Below are 18743 nucleotides of genomic sequence, written 5' to 3'. Positions count from 1 at the left end.
AGTCAGTATATCTAATTTAAGGCTTTTGCAAATATCTAGAAGGGATATTGGGGGAGGGGGCCTAAGGATTGTTGCGGGTGGCATGACCCTATCTGAAATACACCTTGTGCTTCTTTCTGGGAGTTAGGCTGACTTATCCGTACACTCTGGTATCAGCGTCCATTAAGGTAGTGGTTCCCCGTTGTTTGCATTCATAAGAATTACCTAGAATCCTATTCAATTCAGATTCCCACATCCCAGTATTTTTAAATCAGTGGGACGGGGAATCTAAATTTTTAATAAAACTTCAGTTGATTCTGAGGCAGATGGTTGTTCCATCCATCTTTTGAAAAACACTGGGTCAAGGGGACTTTAGATTTTTGGGTCCTCAGAAAAAGTGCTGTCTGCCTTCTTTGCTTTCCCTTCAATGCCCAAGTGTATCTGGCCCTCAAATGTAATCAGAGGCTGAGTAAGCTTAAGTTATGCCAGCGTGTAGCTTTGTTTTACACAGAAATAACTTCCTAGGAATCTGTCTGAAATTTTGCCAGTGGCTCAACAATCACCATGATGGAACAGGTTTCGTGGGCTCAGACTCAGGGGTACAAAAATAGAACTTAAAAATGTTCTACTCCTGTGTTTCATTTCTATCTCCAGCTGATATAGCAAAATAAACCTTAGTTAAACCAATGATTTCTCACATCATCTCAGGATCATACTCATGATTTCCTTTGTCTTCTCCCTAGGATCGATGCAAAGGGCCTAGGGCTAACACAAACCCAGTGCTAGTAGAGGAGGGGACTTCTTGCTCTCGATCTGTCTTAGTCTTATGCTGGTCATAAGTCTTATGCGTTGAGACTTCAAAGTGTAACTTTTCCGATTGAGTCCTCAGCCACATCCCTTCTGAGCTGGGACTCTACTGAGGCATGGTGGTTTCCTCACCTCGTCCCCACTGCTGCTGTCTGAGCTGCATCTTTGCAGGCCCACTAGTTCTTTCCCTGCAGCTGACTTTGGCATTTAACTTCAAACAAGATGGGGGGGGGGGGCTGTAGGAGTTCTTCCTCACACTTCAGAGCATGGGAAACTCAATGTTTTTCTCCCTGACCCCCTCAGGGCTAGATACCATCCACACACAGTCATCTCTGCTCTGGGACTAGGGTGCCATGATGACATGGAGGCTTTCCCCATGAAGCTCATCATCTCCCTAGGACTTACATGGGAATGAGGCATAAGCTTTCTGTTCTGGGATCCCTAAGGTTTAAGGTTCCTTCACCCTTGAAACCTGGCCTGGGGATGGACAAGATACTGCTCTTTTTGAGCCACCTCACTGTTCCATCCATAGTTCCCATCATCTTTATTCCTCTCCTAGAGGTAAGGAAGGAGGAAGTGGACCATCGGTAGCTGGTAACATCCATTTCCTATATTTTCTGTCTTTTACCTGGACCCATGGCATTGGGCTGCTGAGAAGGTCTTCAGGGTATAAATAAATGAGATACAGAGGAAAGAAACACATTTATCCACATAGTCTTGCTTTTCTTCCCTCAGCCTAACAGCCTACTTTGGCCTGTTTGACATCTGTGGAGTGAAGGGTGGAGAAACAGTGCTGGTTAGTGCGGCAGCAGGAGCAGTGGGCTCTATTGTGGGGCAGATCGCTAAGCTCAAGGTAAGTGGCTTCCTCCATAACAACCACTCACTTGACTCCCACAGTGTGCACTGGGAAGGTAGCAGTGGACACAGCAGACCTTGCCTCATCTCTGGGAGTTTGGTCTAGTTGACCTCTTGTAGAAGTTGGATATTGGGAATGACTGAGAAATGGGGGGAACAGGGAAAATGGTGCAGCAATGGTGACCTGAACGTTGTTATTTGGTAACATTGCAGGTATCGCATCAGGAATGGACTCTGCTACAGTAGTGCGTTTGTGAACTGTTCTCGTAGTTTTTACTGAATGTCTCTTGTTACAGCTTAATCTCCTTTCTTTGCGATTGCCTCAAACAACTGCAAAAGGGACTTGATCAGCCAACCTAGAGTCATTGCCCCTATGGCCCCATTTCAAAGGTTATTGCAGTCAGCCCAGAGCAGTGGGGCCCTAGCTTGGGAACTAACTCATGGGAGGCACCCAGGCCTTGGAAACACTGGCTCTGATACAGACAGGTGTTTGTGCTCGAGATCTGATCTGATGGTGGGAGTACAAGACATCAGGCAGCTCAGATGTGGTCAGGATGTACCACGTTATAGAAATGTTCCAAGGTGATCTGGTTTGGCTGATCCTTTGTCAGAGGGTGGATGTAGGACCTAGTTTCAGGGCCTAGTTTCTAGTGAAAAAGTCAGGGAGAATACAGATGAGTACAGGGCTATGACCAACAGCCAAGTGTTCGGGCTGGTATCCAGTGCTGATGGGCACTTGGAATACAAATAGATGAGGCTATCATAGTGGTTGCAGGAAGAATTTATTTAAATAAGTAAATAAATAAGAATAAATGTTGAATTTTATCATACTTTGCAGTTAAAGAATTATGTTAGTTTCCTGATCTTAAGCCATAATAGCATTCTGGAATAATCTTTATTTACCTATGGTGTATATTAAATTTATACTTTTGGTGGAATTGATCTAATAACATTATACATAGAATTTTTGCATCTATATTCATAGGTGAGTTTGGTTTAAAGTTTGGAACCTATCAGTGTTTAGCTTTGGGTTATACTAGCCTTATAAAATGAATTAGCAATATTTCCAAATTTCAAATTTTAAATGTTTTATTAAAATGTTAAGGGATTTGGGGGGGGAATTCCCTGATGGCCTTATGGTTAGGACTCTGTGCTTTCTCTGCTGAGGACGCAGCTTCAGTCCCTGGTCAGGGAAGTATGAGCCCTCATGCCACATGGTATGGCTAAAATAATTTTTTTAAAGGCATTTTTATTTCAAAAGTTTGATAGGACTTATCCTTAAACCTGTTATTTTAGAAACTTCACTAGCGACTGCCATGCTAAGAAGTCAGTGCTTAATTCTTAGATGAGTGACATGCTTAATCCTTCATTTTAGAGAAATCACCTTGGCCTTTGGAGGAGAACAGTTCATAGGGACATGATACTAGGAACAAGAAGTCAAATTAGGAGGCTCTTACAATAATCCAGATGAAAATTATGATAGACTGACAGTGAAGACAGAAAGTCAGAAGTAGCTTTTAAGGATATTTGGTGAAAAAGAATAAAACCTGGTGATTGGATGTGGATAGAAGAGGGTGGAAAGCAAATCTCCTACAACCCATGTGTTTCGGGTCTGGTTAACTGGGTAACTGAGTATCACTCACTACAATAGAGAACAGAGGAGGAACACCAGGTAAAAAGCAAGGAAAAAAATACATTCCACTTCAGACACATTGATTATGTGTCTGAAGGCTCCACAGGCTATCCATGTGTAGATTAGTAGAGATCTTTAGAAATACTGATTTGGAACTCAGGGTAGAGGCCTGGCTGGAGTTAAGAGACAAGGGAATCATCTGCAGGAAGGTGGCAGTGAGGTGGTGAGAGTAAATGATATCATCCCATAAGAGTATATGCTTAGAAGGAACAAGGACCAAAGATAGAGACTGTGCAAAATCATTTCTTCTTGAATCAGGAATGAGTGGAAAAACTATATGGCAGCTGTTTGTGCAGATATATACATGTATGCACCCAATCCAGGTGGAGGTTAACAGAGGCTGATATTCTGGTCTTCACAATGCATTCAGAATAGAACTTTCTAAAGAGCTACTCTCTATGTGCCAATATAATCTCTATTCTCAAGCTGAATGCACTCTGCTTCCTCTATGATTAGGCAGCATCTAGGAGAAGGTGATGGCACCCCACTCCAGTACTCTTGCCTGGAAAGTCCCATGGACGGAGGAGCCTGGTAGGCTGCAGTCCATGGGGTCGCTGGGAGTTGGACACGACTGAGCGACTTCACTTTCACTTTTCACTTTCATGCACTGGAGAAGGAAATGGCAACCCACTCTAGTGTTCTTGCCTGGAGAATCCCAGGGACGGGGAGCCTGGTGGGCTGCCGTCTCCGGGGTTGCACAGAGTCGGACACAACTGAAGCGACTTAGCAGTAGCAGCAGCAGTCCAATGCTTTGGGCCAAATCACAGAATATGGGGCAGTTACCTGGAGGTCTGTCTATGATATGAGAGTTACAGGGCTGAGCCAAAATTACAGTCTAAAGTGCCACTGCCCCAGGAGATAGCATGGAAGTCACTGCAAGGGAGAAGCCCCAATATGAAGTAACAGGAGAGTCAAATGAGTGGGCTGTCAAGCCAGCAGGTTGAAAAGAGCTGCCAACCACCTAAACGTAGGAGGGATCTGTTGGGTGGGCAGAGGCAAGCTGAAGTTACATTTGGGTTGTATCATAAGCTGGTTTAGGGACTAATCTAACCTCTAGGGTTTTTGACCCATTATATATGTGACTCAGCACCTAGGAGGGTGTTCTGGGGGAACCTGGTCATTCCAGTCTAGGATGACATAGTTGGCCCTGGTTGTGGTTTATAAATGGTTACCATTTTTCTCCCCATTTAGGGCTGCAAAGTTGTTGGAACAGCAGGGTCTGATGAAAAAGTTGCTTGGCTTAAAAAGCATGGATTTGATGTTGCCCTTAACTACAAAACAGTGAAGTCTTTGGAAGAAGCTCTGAAAGTAGCTGCTCCCGAGGGTTATGATTGTTATTTTGATAATGTAAGTACAAATTAGACTTACTATCTGACTTAGGAACAAAGTACTGTACCAGGAAATCTACTTCTAGAGTTTCCATCTAAAAATATGAGGAAAGCCCATATGCTCTTTTAAAAAAAAAAAAAACAGCTTTATTGGGACTTCCCTGGTGGCTCAATGGCAAAGACTCCCTGCGCCCAGTGCCAGGGGCCTGGGTTTGATCCCTGGTCAGGGAATTAGACCCCACAAATAAGAGTTCACACGCCACCACTAAAGATCCCACATGCCGTAACTAAGACCCAGTGCAGCCAAATATATAAATAATTTAAAAAAATTTTTGAAGGCATTTAACAACAACAACAACAAAAAAACAGCTTTATTGAGATATAATTTACCCATTTAAAGTATAAGATTTGATCATTTTTAGTGTGTTCACAGAATTGTACAACTCTTTGCACAATTTTAGAACATTTTCATCACGCCAAAAAGAAATGCTGTGCTCAGTAGCAGTCATTCCCCCTAAAGTGATCTTTGGTGACTGGCTTCTTACACATAACATGTTTTCAAAATCCACCCATGTTGTAGCATGTTTATCAGTATTTCATTCCTTTTTATACATTTTTTTCATTGAAATGTAGTTGATTTTCAGTATTGCTTCATTGCTTTTTATGGCCAAAAATATTCCATTGTATGGACACACCACGTTTTATCAGTCATCCATCAGTTGATCGGCAAATGAGTCATTCACATTTGGCTATTAAGTATAAGGCTATTTTGATCATTCATATGCAGTTTTTGTGTGGATATAAATGTTCATTTCTCTTGACTACAAGTAGAACTGTCAGGTCATATGGTATCACCATGTTTAACATTTTGAGGAACTGCCATCAGTTCAGTTCAGTCGCTCCGTCGTGTCCAACCCTTTGCTACCTGATGGACTGCAGCACACCAGGCCTCCCTGTCCATCACCAACTCCTGGAGTTTACTCAAACTCATGTCCTTTGAGTAGGTGATGCCATCCAACCATCTCATCCTCTGTTGTCCCCTTCTCCCGCCTTCAATCTTTCCCAGGATCAGGGTCTTTTCCAACGAGTCAGTTCTTTGCATCAGGTGGCCAAAGTATTGGAGTTTCAGCTTCAACATCAGTCCTTCCAATGAATATTCAGGACTGATCTCCTTTAGGATGGACTGGTTGGATCTCCTTGCAGTCCAAGGGACTCTCAAGAGTCTTCTCCAGCGCCACAGTTCAAAAGCATCAATTCTTCGGCACTCAGCTTTCTTTATAGTCCAACGCTCACATCCATACATGACTACTGGAAAAACCATAGCTTTGACTAGATGGACCTTTGTTGGCAAAGTAATGTCTCTGCTTTTTAATATGCTGTCTAGGTTATCATAACTTTTCTTCCAAGGAGCATCTTTTAATTTCATGGCTGTAGTCACCATCTGCAGTGACTGAGGAACTGACATACTATTTTGTGAAATGGCTGCACTATTTTACATTCTTACCAGCAATCATGAGGGTTTCAATTTTCCCAAATCTTTACCGTATTTATTATCTGTCATCTTGATTGTGGCTATTCTAGTGAATTTGGAGTGATAATTCGTTGAGGTTTTAAGTTGCATTTCTTCAGTCACTAACGGAGAAGGCAATGGCAACCCACTCCAGTACTCTTGCCTGGAAAATCCCATGGATGGAGGAGCCTGGTAGGCTGCAGTCCATGGGGTCGCTAAGAGTCGGACACGACTGAGCGACTTCACTTTCACTTTTCACTTTCGTGCATTGGAGGAGGAAATGGCAACCCACTCCAGTGTTCTTGCCTGGAGAATCCCAGGGACGGCGGGGCCTGGTGGGCTGCCGTCTATGGGGTCGCACAGAGTCGGACACAACTGAAGCAACTTAGCAGCAGTCAGTAATGATATTGAACTTGTCTTCATGTGCTTAGTGGCCATTTGTATGTCTTCTTTGGAGAAATGTTTGCTTAAATCCTTCGCCAACTTTCAGTTGGGTTATCTGTTGAGTTGTCAAAGATTTTTATATATTCTGAATACAAGTCCCTTATCAGATATAGTCAGTTCTCAGTATTCCTGGTTGTTATATTCTACAAAGTTGCTACAAACACTGAACCGTTGATCCAACTGGAAGCATACACATACATGCACGTATCTTACATGGATTATGATCTTAAGTCCTTCTCATAGCTTCTATTTTATTATCTTTTTTTAATTGAGGTTAAAAAGGGTTAAGTAACTTGTCTGAGTCTGCCACAACTAATCCTCCCACAGCTGAGATGCCTACCCCATCCAACCAGCCCCTGAACTGGAGCTTCTTGAACCACTCGGCACTGCCCCCTACTGTCTTCATCTTCTGATAATCTCTGAGAGTTGGAAAAAGAAAGCAGACCCTTGGCCTTTTTTGACCTTGGCTGGGAACTATGTCTGTGAATGACCAGAGAAAGCTCTGAGTATTGATTCTGGAGTTATAAATAAATTTTAGCAAGTAATCCAATTCTCAAATATGGAATATATTAGTATATTTTTAATTAAAATACCTCCTGTATATGGTTTGCAAATATTTTCTCTTATTCTGTAAGTTGCTTTTACCTTTTTTTCTTTTACTTTCTTGATGGTATCCTGAAAGCACAAAAGTATTAAATTTTGATGAAGTCCAAATTCTGTTGCTTGGGCTTTTGGTGTCATGTTAAAGAAGCCTTCGCCTTATCCAAGGTCACAAAGGGTTTACTCCTATGTTTTTTTCCCTAAGAGCTTAATCGTTTTAGCTGTTACATTTAGGTCTATAACACATTTTAGGTTACTTTTTGTGTATCCTGTAAGGAAGAAGTCTGATTTCATTCTTTTCTTTGTAGATGCCTACAGTTGTTCTGCACCATTTGTTAAAAAGATGTTTTTTCTCCTGTTGAATTATTTTGGCACTCTTCTCAGAAATCAATTGACAACAAATGTGAGGGCTCACTTTTGCACTCTCAGTTTAGTACTGTTGATCTGTTTCTGTTCTCACCCTGTCTTGATTAATATAGCTTTGTAGTACGATTAATATAGCTTTGTAGTATGTTTTGGGAGAAGGCAATGGTGCCCCACTCCAGTACTCTTGCCTGGAGAATCCCATGGATGGAGGAGCCTGGTGGGCTGCAGTCCATGGGGTCACTAAGAGTCGGACACGACTAAGCGACTTCTCTTTCATTTTTCACTTTCATGCATTGGAGAAGGAAGTGGCAACCCACTCCAGTGTTCTTGCCTGGAGAATCCCGGGGACGGGGGAGCCTGGTGGGCTGCCATCTATGGGGTTGCAAAGAGTCGGACACGACTGAAGTGACTTAGCAGTGGCAACAGTAGCAGTACGTTTTGAGATCGGAAATTATGAGTCCTCCAACTTTGTTCTTTATATGGCTTGTGAGCTATTTTCCCATACTTCTGGATAAGGGAAATGAGATTATTGAACTGATCAGAAAACCCCAAAATATAATAAAGCAAAATGTATAAGTTATATAAGTTATGTTCCTACAGTCAAATAAAAATGCCCAGTTTCTAAAAATGTCTTTTTCTAAATTCAGTTTTCAGCCCTGCCGTACTAACTTAATCAGTGTTATTGCTGCTAAAACAAGTATCATGAAATGATGATTGTGAGTTAATGATTCCCCTGAATTTGGTAGGGTTTATTTAAAGGTTTTGGTTTTTGTTTCCCTGTCTGCTAGGTGGGTGGAGAGTTTTCCAATGTTGCTATCACCCAGATGAAGAAATTTGGAAGAATTGCTATATGTGGGGCCATCTCTGTATACAACAGAACTGGCCCACTTCCCCCAGGTAATGAGTTCATGTACACGATCAGAGGTGTAGAAAGATGGGAGGAAGAGATGATTCACAGATATGATACAGGCCAGTGACTATTGAAATATTTTAAAAGATTTCCTAATATTCTTGATTAAATGCTATTAACTAAAAATATGTAATTGTGTATATTTGAGCTAAGTCAGCTTATATTGGATTTTGACATAGAGAAAAAACAGGATCTGAAAATATGGACAAAACAGAGTTATTATAAGTTTTAGGTTTTTTACCTACTGTATTCTAAAAAGCTGTAAAAAGTCATGATTTCATTTAGAAATAGAACACATTGGTCTGACTGGTAAAATATTAGAGGTCTTCAGGATACTGGGGATGTGCTGGAGGTTTGGGGATGGGTAGACTTGATGTGGGTACAGGGAAAACGGGCTGCCATTTCCTTCAGACTGTAGTGGGCAGAACTTCCTGGAGCAGCAGAAGAGCCAGGCCTCACCACACCGACAATTTCCACTAAAAGGGAAAGGAGTGTCCTTTCTCTGCATTCCTAGAATGTCCTTGTTTTGCTTCTCCTCTGCCCTGCCATGCCCTCCGCTCCTGCTTCTCCACTCTTATGCTGAGACCTCCCCCTCCCACCTCCAGGCCCAGGTCTCTTATTGAAGGTGGGAAGATGAATGGGCAAAAGGACCAGAGACTCTTTCCTATTAGTGACAGAAAGTGAAAGTCACTTAGTTGTGTCCGACTCTTTGTGACCCCATGGACTACAGAGTCCATGGAATTCTCCAGGCCAGAATACTGGAGTGGGTACCTGTTCCCTTCTCCAGGGGATCTTCCCAACCCAGGGATCAAATCCAGGTCTCCTGCAGTGCAGGTGGATTCTTTACCAGCTGAGCCACAAGGGAAGCATTAGTGATAGACTCAAAACAAAGGCTGATCTTCTGAACTCTTCATACAGAACCCCTTTCTGCTACAAGGATTCTGTGCTGTTGAAGAGATTACAGATTTACCTGTGGTCAAAAAAAAAAAAAAAAGAGGAGGAAAAAAAACAAAATGGAATCATCCAGATCACCATCAGGATCCTAACAACCATGAATAAATGCGTTATTTGTTCTATGATGGGCTTCACTCGTGAGGAAGAAACCTTATAGCTGTGCTAGTTAGCACCTCAGCTGCACTGAGACAGGTGGGTGGGAGTCGAAGGGCTGAGGAAGGATCACTTGTAGATTCCCTGTTGGGTTGTGAAAGGTCAAAGGGGACACTCCAAGGCACTGGGGAATCTTATTAGGGACTTTTTTTCCTCCATATTTTTCTAATTGATGCTAAGCTAGAATCCTGGGGAATCCTTCTCCTGCCAATTGAGCAGAGCTCCAGGGTGCATTTTCCTGACCACAGCTAAATATTTTGGATACAGTAACTTGATCTAGCCTTTTGAAATTCAGCTGCTCAGACAGGTTATGAGATGTCAGCTGGTGTTGTCCATTCTGTTTTAAGCAGGTGACATTCTGCCTGCCGGTGATCTCTAGGAACTCTAACATGTTTCACTATTAGGGGAGCTCAGAGACAAGTAATTGTTTCCCCTGGCTTTCATGCCATATTTGTTTTCCGTTCACAATAAAGAAACGACATCCCCAGTAGTGTGGACAATCCCAGGAATAGTATTTCATCCTCTTCCAAGATGAGGATTCCACTCCTTAACCCAAGAGAAATATAGCTGGGGTGAGTCTTCCAGCTGTGAGTTGTGCTCAGTCCTGTCTATTACCACAAACTTAATGACTTGAAACAACACAAATTTATTCTTACAGTTCTAGAACTTGAAATGGGTTAGCAGGGCTACTTTCCTTCCGAAGGCTCAGATTCCTTGCCTTTTTAAGTTCTCGAGGCCACGTGCATCTCTTAGCACATGGTCCCTTCTTCCGTCTTCAAAGCCAGCAGCACTGATTCTTCAAATCTCCCTCCATCTCTATGATCTCTGCTTCCATCATCACATATTTTTTTCTCGATTCTAATTTTCCTGTATCCCTTTCTTCCTTACAAGGACTCTCATGTGAGCCCACCTATGTAATGCAGAATAATTTTGCCATCTAAAGGTTCTTAACTTGGTCCTATCTGCAGAGTCTCTTTTGCCACGTAAAGTCACATAGTTAAGGCTCTGGGATCTAGGACATGGACGTCTTGGTGCAGTTACTCTGCCTGCACAGACTGCATGTTGATTTTGGGGCAGCCCTGTGGGTCGGGAAGAGTGGAGGACACGGGAGGGAGAGCACTAGGGGAATGCTGACATGCCTTGTACCATATGCGTTTTCATCACGGCCACCTCCCTGCATCCTGCTGCTCAAACGTGCCCTCCTCTTCACAGGCCCATCCCCGGAAATCATCATCTTTAAGGAACTCCACTTGCAAGGCTTCGTCGTCTACCGCTGGCAAGGAGAAGTCCGCCAGAAGGCTCTGAGAGACTTGCTGAAGTGGGTCTCAGAGGTGAGGGGCCCCGGAGCCACTGTGACACCAGATGCCCTTCCTGTGGAGGTTGCAGATTTCACTTCCGCTGTGAATATGGGTTCATTGCACTCTCCCCCTTTTATAACAAAACACCTTGAAGTCTTGTCTGCACTCACTGTCTGCAGTTCCTCTCCATTTAAAAAAAAATTTTTTTTTGATGTGGGCTGTTAAAGTCTTTATTGAATTTGTTACAATATTGTTTTTTCTTTTTTAATATACTGGTTTTTTTTTATTTGGCTGCAAGGCATGTGGAATCTTAACTCCCCAACCAGGGATCAAACCAGCATTGTTTGCACTGGCAGGCCACGTCTTAACCACTGGTCCTCCAGGGAAATCCCTCTTCATTCTTTCTTAAACATGCCTGTCGGGTTTGGCACTGTTACCATTCCACCAACACTGCTTTTGTCAAGGTTGCCAATGCCCCTCACATGTAAACTCCTGTGGTCAGCTCTTAGCATCACTTGGCTGTAGGGAGTGGTGACAGAGGGCATCACTCTTTCTCCTTGCTTCCCTTGGCTCTTGGTTTTTCTCACTGTATCGGTCCTTCTCAGACTCCTCTACTAGCTTCTTTTCTTCTCTCCAAATTAATAACAGAGCTTTCCAATACATGGTCCCTGGGCCTCTTTTCACCTCTGTCCACACTCTTTTCAGCCCTTAGTTATCTCATCCAGGCTCTTGGCTTTAAATATCACCAATGTGCTGATCGCTCCCAACTATCTGTCTCCAGTCGAGATCTCTTCTCTGATTTCTGGACCGTTCAATAGCTGCACTTGGATGTGTAGCACACTTTTTCATCTCTGTCTTAATGTATTAAAAACCAATTATGTCTTGATTTTTCCTGCCAAACTTGCTTTCTGTGTACAGACTTCACTATCTCAGTTATGACAATCCCTTCAGTTGCTCAATTCAAAAACCTTGAAATCATCTTTGACTCCTTTCTTTCTCTCATACACATATCTAATCTGTCAGGAAATTCTGGTGTCCCAGCTTTGGAAATACATTTAAAATCTGCCCAGTTCCCCCTCCTCCATTCCCACCATCCTTATAGGCCACAATCTTGTCTAGCCCAGATGTTGCGGTGGCCTCTATTCAGTTTTTCCACTTTTTCACCCTACAGGCAATTCCCAACAGAGCAGCCAGAGTGAGCTTCACACCAAATCATTCTTATGTTCAAAACCCTACAAAGCTCTTCATTTCTCTTAGAATAAACCCTGCAAGGCTGGATACTGTCTGGTCTCCATTACCTCTCTAATTTCATTTTTGTTCATCCCCACACTCCTCCACCTTTCTGTAATTGCTTACTCAATTCTGTCTCATACACACCTTCAAGTTTTTGCTGAAAACTGCCTTCTGAATGAGACAGCCTTGAAAATGACCCTATTTTCAAATTGCAATCCACCTTCACTCATTGATCTTCCTTATCTTACTTTGATCCATAACAATTATCATCTTTTGACATAACATATACTATAACTCATATATTATACTTATTGCCCATCTCCCTTTCACAAGAATGTAGCCTCCATGAGGGCATCAGTGTTCACAAATTCTGTTTTCTGATGTATCCCCGGCACCTAGAACATTCTGAATCAATATAGGCACTAGATGAATACTGTTGAGTGAATGAGCATTACAGGGGCATGTATTTGAGCCACAGCTCTTCCAGGTCCTAGAATGCAGTCTTCTCATAGTCACACCTCATAGATCCTGAGGAGGAAGCCAGCCCCGTCGTCCTATGCTGTGATCATTTACCCACCTTACACCACATGGAGCTTTAGTCAACAGAAATCTGAATACCAAGGTGCATTATTTTCATTTCCAAGGAGAAAAGTGGTCCCACACTTTCTAACTTCTGGCTTTATGATTGTCTCCAAATTAAAGAAATAGACTGCTCCTCTGGCAGCCCCTGGAGCTTGGCATCTCTCCCAGTCTAACACTCTTGGAGTGCTGGGCTGGGCTCTTTCCAGGGAGCTGGGAAGAGCAGGATGCTTTTAGAGTTCCCAGTGTGTAGTCTCTTTGTCTCTGTTGGTGAAATCAAATATGATCACAGCTGACAACAGACACCACTGTGCTGGTGTCCCTAATGCTTTCTTCTAACGGAGTGAACCTACTAGTTCACTAATTTTGTTCTAACTAACAAGCGAATTGTCTTTCTCTCTCATCTACTTATTTTTTCTTCTCCCTCCCCCCTTTTGTGTTACAGTAATAATACAGAATAGTAAACCATTCTTTACCTTAGAATAGTTATAAAGAAAAATTCCAAAGAGAGTACAGAGACTTTCCATATACCCTGTATTCTATATCCTAATTTCCCATATCATTAACATTTTATATTAGCATTCATCCTCTACTCTTTTGTCTTATGGCTGCACCTCATGGCATGTGGGATCTTAGTTCCTTGACCAGGGATTTTACCCATGCCCCCTACACTGGAAGTGTGGAGTCTTAACCACTGGACCACTAAGGAAGTCCCTCATCCTCTGCTTTTAACCTCTAAACTTTTGATTATAGCTTTTGACCCTTTCCAGGTTCTTTGGTCCTCAAGGACAGGAATGAGCTAGGGCTTTCTAGTTAGGGATTCAAATCCCAGCTTGCCTACATACTAGTTGAGGGACCTCAAGCAAATAAGTAAGTTTTTCCATAAATCCATAAAGGACGCTAAACCATCACTGGGATACATTAAGGGAAAATGTTATCAGGTAACTTCATTTCAGTTCAGTTCAGTAGCTCAGTCGTGTCTGACTCTTTGCAACTCCATGAATTGCAGCACACCAGGCCTCCCTGTCCATCACCAACTCCCAGAGTTCACTCAGATTCACGTCCATCAAGTCAGTGATGCCACCCAGCCATCTCATCCTCTGTCATCCCCTTCTCCTCCTGCCCCCAATCCCTCCCAGCATCAGAGTCTTTTCCAATGAGTCAACTCTTCGCATGAGGTGGCCAAAGTACTGGAGCTTCAGCTTTAGCAGCACTCCCTCCAAAGAAATCCCAGGGCTGATCTCCTTCTGAATGGACTGGTTGGATCTCCTTGCAGTCCAAGGGACTCTCAAGAGTCGAGGTCTCCATATAAGACCCCCTTAAAATGTGAAAATGTGAGTTAGGTCCATTTAGGAGACTGTGACTTATAGAAGGAGAAATGAAAATCCTTCTTCACTAAATGAACTCTTCACTTCCACACTGCTAAATGAATGTTGAACACATACTGAACAAATCTTGGCTTGAAGGAAAGACAGCTTACTAGACTGTCATGTTATTTACATTTCCTGAACAGCTTCTGTGTCTTCAGGGGTCAAATAGAGGTAACAGCACTGGGTACTGGAGTGATGAACATAGATGATACCCTGGAAGGGTGTGCCCTACTCCTTCCTGCTTCCACCTCTTCCGAGATCATTATTAGAGTTTTCTCTTCAATTTACGTAGAAATTGGTTAACTGCTTCCTTCTGACTTTTTTGTATTTACTGTGACCTGATGCCTTTTATAAGCTATTATGCATAATCTGCTATATACACTATGTATGTGGATCATGCCCACCAAATGACTATAAATTCAAAGAGGACAGGCTCTCCTCTTCCTAGTTCAAGTTTCCTATGATGTACTAATTAATTTGGTGCTATCATGAGAAGAGTGTATCATTTAGAATATGAAACTAATCTATTATATTTGTTATTGCTTTGATACAGGGTAAAATCCAGTACCATGAACACGTCACTGAAGGATTTGAAAACATGCCAGCTGCATTTATAGGATTGCTAAAAGGAGAGAATCTGGGGAAGGCAATAGTGAAAGCATGAACAAAAATGACACACGGAATCCAGAAATCACCTAGATGATTAGTTTCTTTTAATCATTTAGTAAAATATATACTAACTTCATAATGCATGAACAAAAGTGACTAGTGGAATCTAGAAATCATTTGGATGATTAGCTTCTTTTTAATCATTTAGTAAAATCTGTGTTTTCATAATCTAAAAAACAGTAATTGTAATGTGATTGATCCACCTAATAAAATACATTGAAGTGAAGTCGCTCAGTCGTGTCCAACTCTTTGCGACCCTGTGGATTGTAGCCTACCAGACTCCTCTGTCCATGGGATTCTCCAGGCAAGAATACTGGAGTGGGTTGCCATTTCCTTCTCCAGGGGATCTTCCCGACCCAGGGATCAAACTCGGGTCACCCGCATTGGAGGCAGATGCTTTAACCTCTGAGCCACCAGAGAAGCGAAAATACATTGAAGTGGTATATAATTAGCAAGAGAATGAAATTTTCATACTGAACAATGGCCAGTTGAACTTAACTGCCTGCTGTAGTTCCTTCTGGAGTATGATAGAAAATAATGGCTCTGGACTCCAAAAGTTTCCTGCCTTTGTAACCATAAACTTCTGATTTTTCATCTGTGAAGTGCAGACAAAAATGTCTGCTTCACATACATATCATATATTTATTTAGACCACCTGCATAATGTGTGGCATATATTAGGCATATATTAGGTACTCAATAAGTACCTCCCTGCAGAAATGTGTGAATTTGAAGTCAAGATTACCACTGCTATGGCTGATGGTTACACAAGGAGAAATAATCATTGCTGATGTACAAGGGTCTCAGGGCAGCCTCCACTGGTCCTCCACAGGTGGGTCTAACATGACAGACCAAGAAAGGAATTTATCACTCACAGCAGCTACAAAAACAGTAACACAGAGGAATCTTTGTAAGCCTACGAAAATGTGAGATTGTTCTGAGTAAAGTTTTAAAACATCACTGAGGAACACAAAAGACTGAACATGGAAAGGTTACCTAGCTCTTGGACTCGACGGTTTAGTTATCAGGAAAATGTCAACTCGGTTAACTGATTCTGCCACCAAATAGAGGAGGGATTAAATTGTAGTACAACGAAAAAACAAGAGAAAAAAGTGTGTGTGTGTGTGCATGTATAAAACCTCCATTGAGAGGTAATAAATATGATTATATGGTTCATCCCCAGGGAAGACAAGTGAGGTGTGTCTACAGGATGGGGATAAGAGAAAAACCATAATATATGCCCTTTGGAACTTTTTGAATTCTGAATCGAATGAAATGATTTATTCAATATTTACAAATACAATTTAAAAGGTTCTGCCTTTTTGTGTCCTCTTCCCACATGGGAGAAATTAAACATATATACGAGAGGTGTCACCCCTAAGACTGGGTGCCCCCCCATGTTTTTACCTCTCAAACTTGTCTATACAGAGCCTCCAGCAAATGTGCCCCCTCCAGGTGAAGGTCCCTGAGCCCACCCTGTGTCTCGTGGAGGGTTTTACTTTAGGGCTTCGATCCCAGTAGTTTGTGACTCGGTATCTGACTCTCCCAACTTGGGGCAGCAGTTTACCCCACGACCTCAGGTCTCTGCTGCGTCTCAAAGGGTTGCTTTTTTATGCTCAGTGTTTTCATTGTTAGGACAGACTGATGATACTAGATCAGAAACCTGATGTCGAGTATATGTGTGTATGTGTATACACACACATTTCCCTAAAATTTAAAATATCCTGGGCTTCCCTCGTGGCTCAGATGGTTAAGAATCTGCCTGCAGTACAGGAGACCTAGGTTCAATCCGTGGGTTGGGAAGATCCCCTGGAGAAGGGAATGGCAACCTACTCCAGTATTCTCGTATGGCAAATCCTACAGAGGAGCTTGGTGGGTGACAGTACATGGGGTCGCAAAGCATTGGACACAACTGAGTGACTAACACTTTTACTTTCAGGCAGCTCTTATGCATTCCTTACAGTGCTCTGGGGACACCTTGGCACCAAACTGGGACCCATGGTTCTAAGCTCTTTTCAGGCCAGTGTTTGAAAACTTTGTATAATGTTCCAGGTCTTGCTTTCCTTACCTCTGAGACCTTGGAGGCTGTATGTTCCAGATGGCATAACTAGCAAATGTTGGAAAGAAACTGTTGAGGCCTGACTGGAAAATAAACTTTTACTGAGTTACATCACTCTGATTCGTTGGGCTGTGTGGCGAGCACTGCGTTCTCCAACTCTGTACTATTCAGTATGGTAGCCATTGAAAGCCACTGTGTACTGGAAACATGCACATTGCCATATTTCAAGGTTTAAAAAACTGAGGCAGAGTGAGTATTTTTCCATTAAACACAACTTTATTGTTTTGGTAGAACTACAATTCACTTCGACTGTTGCACAGCATAGGATGTTGCTGTTGTACTGTAATGTTTGTACAGGAACGTGCATAATTTCTAGTTATCACAGATAAACACTCCACCAATCTAGTAATCAAGAGACTTGACTCAGTTCAGATGATTTTTTTCTATGCACTGAAGTAACATCACAGAAGTGTTTACTTGGATATTTTATGTAGATAGTACAAGTGAGAGCACACCTATGCACACAGCAGAAGTTACAGCGACACCTATATGTAAACCATAGTCATACGTTGAGATGCTTATTATTTTAGTTGCAATATAGTAAAATTACTTCCTAGATTAAAAAACATGGAAAAATATTTAATTTTAATGAAGGCATATTACTGAGGCAGAATTCAGTGCAATACAGAAGCTAGTACCACAACTAGTACAGCAAAGAAAACCCGAGTGCAAGAAGGTACAGCGCACATTCAGTGACGAGTAGCGATTGCAACTCGCTGCAGGCACGGCAAAATGAGAAGGCTGTTTGTTGTACACAAGTGTTCAATACAGCAGACACTACATAAGACAGCAGCTAATAGTTATGCCATTTTTTAGCAACGCTCTAGTAATAAGTATTTTCCTAATAGTAAAAGAAAAATCCATGAAGTCTTATGAAACAAGAATTACATTTCCATCAAAACAATAAAACAATTTTTAACAGGATTTTGAGCTTATACTTGGCCAACTGTAAGATGGTTTGAATACTTGTGCACATGCGTGTACACACACACACAAATCTCAGATGGAGAGAAGACAGAAGGAATTACCATTTTAGTTATGGTAATCTAACTAGAAAATTATGAGGAAGACTTAAAAGGACACGTAAAAATTGAAATTTTTAACTAACCCTTTAATTAATTTTGCTCCTAGAATACAAGAAGCTTCTCATAATATCAAAGATCATTTGGTTCAAAATTAGAAAAATTCAAGTACTTAGCTTTAGGTGTGTAATGTAAGACAGTGCCAAATGAAAACTTTGAGTATATTCTGTCTCAACATTCAAATTTACAAAGAAATGTCAATTCATTGCCTAAAAACTCAAACTCATGACATGTTTTTTGACATTTTAAACCTGACAAAGAAGAATTTCAGCAAGAGACATAAAAATTAGTTTCTTTCATAAAGATAAGACTGAAATTATGTTAGGTCCAAAGATATTGGAATTCTAAAACAAGAAAATGGTATTTCCGCTCACAGCTTTGTTTCACTATTTGATAGCTACTGCAAATATCTGTTCAGTTTTCCAAAGCAGACTTCGGGAGTCATGAATAGATGTTAAAATTCTTCAGTACATATATGAAATGATGTAATCACTGCTAGTTTATGAAAATGTTGAAAATAATGTTTTAATGATCTTGTGTTCTTTACCAATGTTCCTTGGTTGAGTTATAAAAGAATTTTACAAAAATTTCCTTTTCTGGGAATTTCAATTTAAGATCTTTCTTGAATGAAAAGGAATGCTTGCGAAATATTCAATAATCAAAGACAAAAAGTGGCAGGATCACAATGAATATGCTGCTGCTGCTGCTAAGTCACTTCAGTCGTGTCCGACTCTGTGTGACCCCATAGACGGCAGCCACCAGGCTCCCCCATCCCCGGGATTCTCCAGGCAAGAA

The 18743-nt window shown here is 41.7% G+C and overlaps 1 protein-coding gene across 3 annotated transcripts in view; it reads left to right on the top strand.

The window, feature by feature from the left end:
- The window catches only part of PTGR1 (prostaglandin reductase 1), a 30398-nt gene extending 15424 nt beyond the window's left edge, over positions 1 to 14974 (top strand). For all 3 annotated transcript variants that reach the window (XM_055580347.1, XM_055580348.1, XM_055580346.1), the window contains 5 exons: positions 1522 to 1639; positions 4526 to 4681; positions 8371 to 8479; positions 10812 to 10930; positions 14633 to 14974. In XM_055580347.1, the coding sequence (XP_055436322.1) occupies positions 1522 to 1639; positions 4526 to 4681; positions 8371 to 8479; positions 10812 to 10930; positions 14633 to 14743 (613 nt within the window). In that variant the 3' untranslated portion in view covers positions 14744 to 14974. The remainder of the gene's footprint in view (positions 1 to 1521; positions 1640 to 4525; positions 4682 to 8370; positions 8480 to 10811; positions 10931 to 14632) is intronic.
- The last annotated feature ends 3769 nt before the right edge of the window (positions 14975 to 18743 follow it).

This window comes from Bubalus kerabau, chromosome 4 (assembly GCF_029407905.1).
Source record: "Bubalus kerabau isolate K-KA32 ecotype Philippines breed swamp buffalo chromosome 4, PCC_UOA_SB_1v2, whole genome shotgun sequence".
Lineage (NCBI taxonomy): Eukaryota > Metazoa > Chordata > Mammalia > Artiodactyla > Bovidae > Bubalus > Bubalus kerabau.
This window is presented reverse-complemented; position numbering and strand designations above follow the sequence as displayed.